This window comes from Lethenteron reissneri, chromosome 36 (genome assembly GCF_015708825.2).
Source record: "Lethenteron reissneri isolate LAM-NWPU_2019-01 chromosome 36, ASM1570882v1, whole genome shotgun sequence".
Lineage (NCBI taxonomy): Eukaryota > Metazoa > Chordata > Hyperoartia > Petromyzontiformes > Petromyzontidae > Lethenteron > Lethenteron reissneri.
The window spans coordinates 13,464,650-13,470,649 of NC_083814.1; the positions used below are offsets into that span (position 1 = coordinate 13,464,650).

Below are 6,000 nucleotides of genomic sequence, written 5' to 3' on the forward strand. Positions count from 1 at the left end.
ATGAATTCCAGGCATTAGACAAAGTGAGACACCTGTCATACTGACAATCACATTGACATGAAGCAACACCGTTGATTTGTTGTTGTTGTTCCTCTGACAGATGTCCTGCAAACTTCAACGGGCAGTTTTGTGAGAATGATGTGACCGGAGTGAGCCGTGGAGTGTTCTTTGGCGTGCTGTTTGGAGTGCTGGGAGGATTGCTGCTGCTGCTGCTGCTGGGGTTGCTGGCCTTCTGTCTCTGCAAGAAGCAAAAGGATTCACTCAACTCTGACAAGTAGGAACTCTTTTTGACGTCTCGAAAAGAACGTGTGCGAGCCTCCGTAACCCTCACTAGGGCCTGCGTCGTTGACACGACTCGCATCAATTGCGCGTCTATGCGCGCCCCATTATTAAACAATTGTATTCGCCAAATACTTTTGTTTGCCGAGGCCATAAAATAATGCAAACATTCATTTTTTTACTTCAACGGAGCGGTATTTGCCCTAAAATATCAGCGCTTTGCAATGGTTTGAGCAAAGATGAAACTAAAATGGTCCCCTTGAGTGTCCTCTGCTTAAGCTGGCCCTACAGCCACACTGACAACCAAACACAATCGCTTTTGTTGCAGGTGCTGACTATTTCCATTGTGCATTGTTTCCAAACATGTTTGTTTCCTTTTTTACAGGCATGGCATTTTGAGGTCCTCTTCAAGAAGCTCCTACGTGCCCTGTGAGTATTATTTAACACGCCCTTGAAGAATGTGAATTCCGCATGACGTTTACATTTAGTTTGTGATTATTCGCAACGTTGGTTGCACAGCTTGAGTTCTCGTCACGTTCGTTTCCCCTGTAATAAAGCTTTGTGATTTTTTTTCTTCTTCTCCAGGGTTAACATCAATTAGCAACACCAATCTTGGCAGCAAACATCCGGTCATCCTCAAAAGCTGGAAAGCCAGACAAGAGCCCATCGATATCACCAAGAAGGTGAGTACTGCTGCATTCCGTGCTGACGACGAACATGCATTTCTATCGAGTTCGTTTCATTCCAGCAGTGGGCACCTGTCCTAAACATAATACCATAGAGTACAACAACAAGGCGTTCATGGGGAGGAAATCGAAGCTCCCAACAGGACGCAGGTGAACACTTTCCACTGAGCAAGACGATCGCACGTAGAGTAGAACTACATATTCAGCCTCAACTTGTGAAAATCTCTCAGTAAAACTCACTCGCACAATGTCTGCAACTGGTACAGCTGGAGTACATTCCATATGAACCGGTGGTGTGCGCCATTAAATGCTGTACATGTGTGTTGACTGGCTTTGATATTCACGCCCGGGACAGCCTTGCAAACGGGATGTGGCACCTCAAGGGATAATTACTCAAGTGAAGTATTTTTTTTGCTAAACACAAATAAAGCATAACGCAATCCCTCTCGTGGTGTTCCCGCTGCGCAGATTGTCATCAAGCGGCCAACAGCAGTACATGCCGAGCCAGTGTACAAGTCCTTCTGAGAGCCGCGGGGGGCGTGCTGGGGGCGTCTCGAGATCTGGGCGGATCCGCAGTGATGCTACAGCTGCTGATCTCTGGCGGCGATAATATTTTAAGAATTTGAACGCATTGAGACGCAACCGGCTCGCGTTTCTTAAACAAACCTGGGAGTAATACTTTGATCCATGCATCTTTGACAGCATCCTTGGTGACCTTGTTATCTTCAGCAAGACCACTATCAACCTTTGTATCACTTACGATTTACCGTTGCTTTGCATCATTTGATACATGTACACGTACGGCCCTTTGCCTTCTTATTTTACTGCTGGATGATGGCCTCGCCACGCCATACGGGTCGTGGGGGTTGTTTGAGCATTCTTCACCACGCTGGTCAAGGCAGGTTGCTGAAGCTGGGGAGAGGGAAGTGGGAGTATCGAGGTACAGTCTAAATTATGTTTTGGAATGGAATTTGTATCGTTGTACACACTCCCGAATCTTTGTTGCTCCAGAACGTCTCGTGCAGTTTTCCACATTGCGTCAGCTCAGACTTGTCACAACTCCAGCACCATTACTCAGATGCCGATTGTCAAAGTCAATCGATAATAAGTAAAATAACATAGTTACTGCTAACATAAGTATTAATAACACGTTTATAACAAATGTAATCAACATTAAAACATTATTACCGCAGCCACAGCATTGCAAAAGTGCGTGGAGCGACGACGTCACACCGAACGCGTTGCACGGCGTTGTCTTCCTGACAGCTGATTGGCTGGTGGGAGTGACGACGTTTTCCCTGGCCACCTCTGACGTGTCCACAGCATTGCCATCTGACTCGGACTCGCTTATTTACTTACATTTTGTCTGTACGTTTTCACTAACGGCATTACGGATCTTACTACAATCGCTGCCTGCCCAGATTGTATGAGCATTTTCTAAACTCGTGCCCCAGGTGACGAAGACTTGTTAACCTGACTATGCAACTATTATATTGATGCCTTGGAAGTACTGCACTTTAAGATAACACTGTTGCGCCGATGTTGAATACGGTAACCGTCAAATGTATGTTCATGTAATTCCGGTATATGTAAATGTACACATATATATGCTGAGACAGGCAGCCGATACGACACTGCACAGTTGTTGAGTGTAACCACTTTGTGATGGTGGTGGTGACATCACCACTGCATCTGTGGTAGGGTTTGTGTACAGCGGAATCACAAGTTGTGGTTCGAGGTCTCTGCCAGGTGGCAGATGAACTGGCGAAAAATAGTGGAGTGTTTGTATGTGTGGTTGCAGTGTACTGCGCGTCTTGTATGAATATGGTATACAGCCTATGTAGTTTATGAGAAAAGAATACATGACACCATATTGTACTTTACCGCACTGGTCATTGCGAGTGGGAGAAGTGGGAAGGCCCAGGACGGGTTCTTGATATGATCGGCCAAGGATGTTGGCCAGTGGCTGGGAATCAAACTCAGGTTGCCGGGTTCAACGCACAGTGCACTAACCACTGTTCCACCACTCCACCCCCTCCCCAATGGTGACGCTTACACAGTGAACATGCACACAAACATCGGTCACCTTTATTCCCAGTGCAACCAGCTGGATTCAAAACATAGTTCGCTCTGTAAGACCACCTCGGCTGCTCTGCTCGTGGAATACCCTTCAAACCCAGCCATCTTTAACCAGGAAAGTCTCGGTCACCTTTGAAGCGAGAGACACCTGCTGCGGAACTTTGCCTTTGCAGGTTCAAAGGCAAATTGCAGTCCATATGCTCGATGGCAGGTGCAGCATCCTCCCGCTGGTATTCAAACAACCCCCATGTTATCCACTAATACAACAAAACGTATACAATGCACATCCTGCACTTATCTGTCCCTCTACATATACAACAAAAGTATGTTTTGCACATTCCATAAGCCAGCCTTCTGGGAGTACATCATATTAGCAGCATTTGGCAACACAAGAAAACTCTAGACCTCTCCGCGCCATGACATGGGAGCTAGTTGACCGTACTTCACCGTGCTGGTCAGTGCAGGTGGACAGGATGGTCGTAGGACCAAACCATTATAGAACAGTGGATGTGCTGCTTTGGCACCCACGTAGACACGAAGCTGCCGAGAACAACCCGGCATGTGCAGTGGTCAACCCATCCAAGCACTATCCAGGCTCAAGGCTGCTGAGCCTCTGGGGTCTGACGAGATTGGGAACATTCCTGGAGGTTTAGTCCGAGACCCTTTGCCGTGATTCGTCAAATGCCAAACATGCAACAGGCACTTTTTAATTGGGGAAAGCATGTCAACCAATTATAACTGCAATTCAGATGAAAAAAACTTGCTCACCTTTCTTGAAAAGGGATGCTATTTAATCGACACTGGGATGGTGATGGGAAATTCAGTTTCACTTCTTTGATGTAGTACATAATTAAGCTATATTTATGAAACCAATCAATAGCAACCCTTAACATCAACACAGAATGTCTTTCTTTCGATTGTTATTTTGACTGAGATTTCCTAACTTCTGCAACAGCCTACATCATATAAAATTGGAGATCCAAAACTGAACTCGTTGGGTAGACTGATAATAATTCAGCAATAACGTTCACAATCGACATTCGCTCTTTTCCTGGAAATCATGCCGTCTTGGATAATGATCACAAATGAATTATAGTCAACTGGGACAAGGGAAAAAGCAGTCCACGTGTCAGATTTAACACAATTCAAAAACTTTAACACATGCCATTACAGTTAAAAACGTCAGTTGGTTTATATTCTAAATATTACCTTTGTAATTATCTGTCTACACATTGATCGAGTCGGTGAAGTCTTCATTGTGTCTCCATGCTTGCATCTGGTTCAGAAATACCGGGCTCGTTGCAGTTTTGGGATACAGTTAATCTACAATTAAGAACCAAAATAAGTGATTGTGATGATGTGTTTTATTTCCAATTAAAAAGGGCTCGAGAAACATTTTAAACATGCGTAATCTTTTCTGAAATGTGCTTTCATGTCTCATCCATCATGCTCAATGTTACGCAACCGAATAAATGTACAGATACAAATGCAAAAAGTAATTTTACCTTACAAAAAACAATGGGTAAGTTGTGCAGCTCAGATACTGTTTGTTTTGTAAATTTGTGTAACCTCCACGAGCTTCGGCCAACAAGTTGAAGCACTCGCTGAACACATAACAAGGCACTGCGATGTGGATTCATTGCCAGAATAAGGGCAAGCTGGTCCCCACGCACGGAAGTCGTTGTTGGACCCCAATTCTTAACATATACAACACAAATAAGTCACCATAATTTACGGGGTCTATTACATTTTTTCTTGGAATGTACCACGGTCTGTACTCGTTTACCAAGAATAAAAAAAATAAGAGTTCCTTTCAAAGCAGTCGCCTCCTACACTGATTCTTCATCATCGCCACTGCCAGTGATGACGCCGTTTCAGGGAGCAGTGATGGACGCGTTCAGTCAGAGTCTCTCTCGGTGGCCTCGCCACGTTTGCTTTTAACCTTCTCGATATCTTCACAGCGATGTCCTGTCGGCACTTGCAAACGCACGGCGCGTTTGCAACATAGGCTGGGGTAACAATGGTGAGTTTCGGGGAGAGGGGGACTTTCAAAATTTAATGCGAATGCTGTCACCTGGTTCCTCTTTCTCCACGATGACTGCTACCGAACGCATACCGAGAGGGCTGGCTTTGTATCACACCGTGCAAAAGTACGTTACGCTATTGCATAGGGAAATGCTGAGGGGGTACGGATGACTTGCCACATTCCATTCCTATCATATCTTCACTCGTAAGAATATCCCGGGAACCTTTGACTTGACCCCATCATCAATGGCGTCCATATTACATCCACGGCTGTATGAAGCACTGCCTACATAATGTCCAACTCTCATGGCGCAGTGCATCTCCCCGTGTGCGTGGGCTGATCTCACATCGCCAATTCTGCAGTGATGGTGGTCATCCCTCTTGGGCTTGTTATCGACTCCCAATCCGTCTCCAGTCTCATCGATCTTGGCACGTGTCCTGGTTAAGCCACCTTATCAATGGCGGAGCCAGAATTTTCAGGTAGGGGGGGGCAACCCCTCCAGCAATGAAAAATGATAGGAGTTATTAGTAAGTAAGGACTTGTCTCTGGCTTTTTATTCGATGCGTGTGCGGCGATGGCGCAGCCATCGATCGAGGGTCGAATTCGAACCGCGTTGTGTGATCGGCATCGTGCTCGCTGAAGGTGAATGCCTTCAGGGAAGTCGTGTACTGTATACGCAACTGCGCACAATTCTGAGTCACTTATACCTGCTTTGCCGTTACTTATTGCCAATTATGGACTCAGACTATTGTCCTATCATCTCATAGAGTCCCTGGCACAATAATATGCTACACAGTGGCAGTGGGGGTCGCAAAATGCCGATTTATTACACCTCCGATGACTGGGACCGTCTCACATTGACATGCTAATCTCTCACATTTACATTTACGTACAAATTCCTTCTCTAGCTCCGCCCACTTACCCTTGGGT

General features: G+C 45.6%; 1 protein-coding gene across 17 annotated transcripts in view; it reads left to right on the forward strand.

Moving 5' to 3' along the window:
- Positions 1 to 4,862, forward strand: part of LOC133351196 (mucin-4-like) — a 62,645-nt gene extending 57,783 nt beyond the window's left edge. For all 17 annotated transcript variants that reach the window (XM_061566224.1, XM_061566238.1, XM_061566239.1 and 14 more), the window contains 4 exons: positions 101 to 274; positions 665 to 708; positions 865 to 962; positions 1,434 to 4,862. In XM_061566224.1, the coding sequence (XP_061422208.1) occupies positions 101 to 274; positions 665 to 708; positions 865 to 962; positions 1,434 to 1,490 (373 nt within the window). In that variant the 3' untranslated portion in view covers positions 1,491 to 4,862. The remainder of the gene's footprint in view (positions 1 to 100; positions 275 to 664; positions 709 to 864; positions 963 to 1,433) is intronic.
- Positions 4,863 to 6,000: the final 1,138 nt, after the last annotated feature.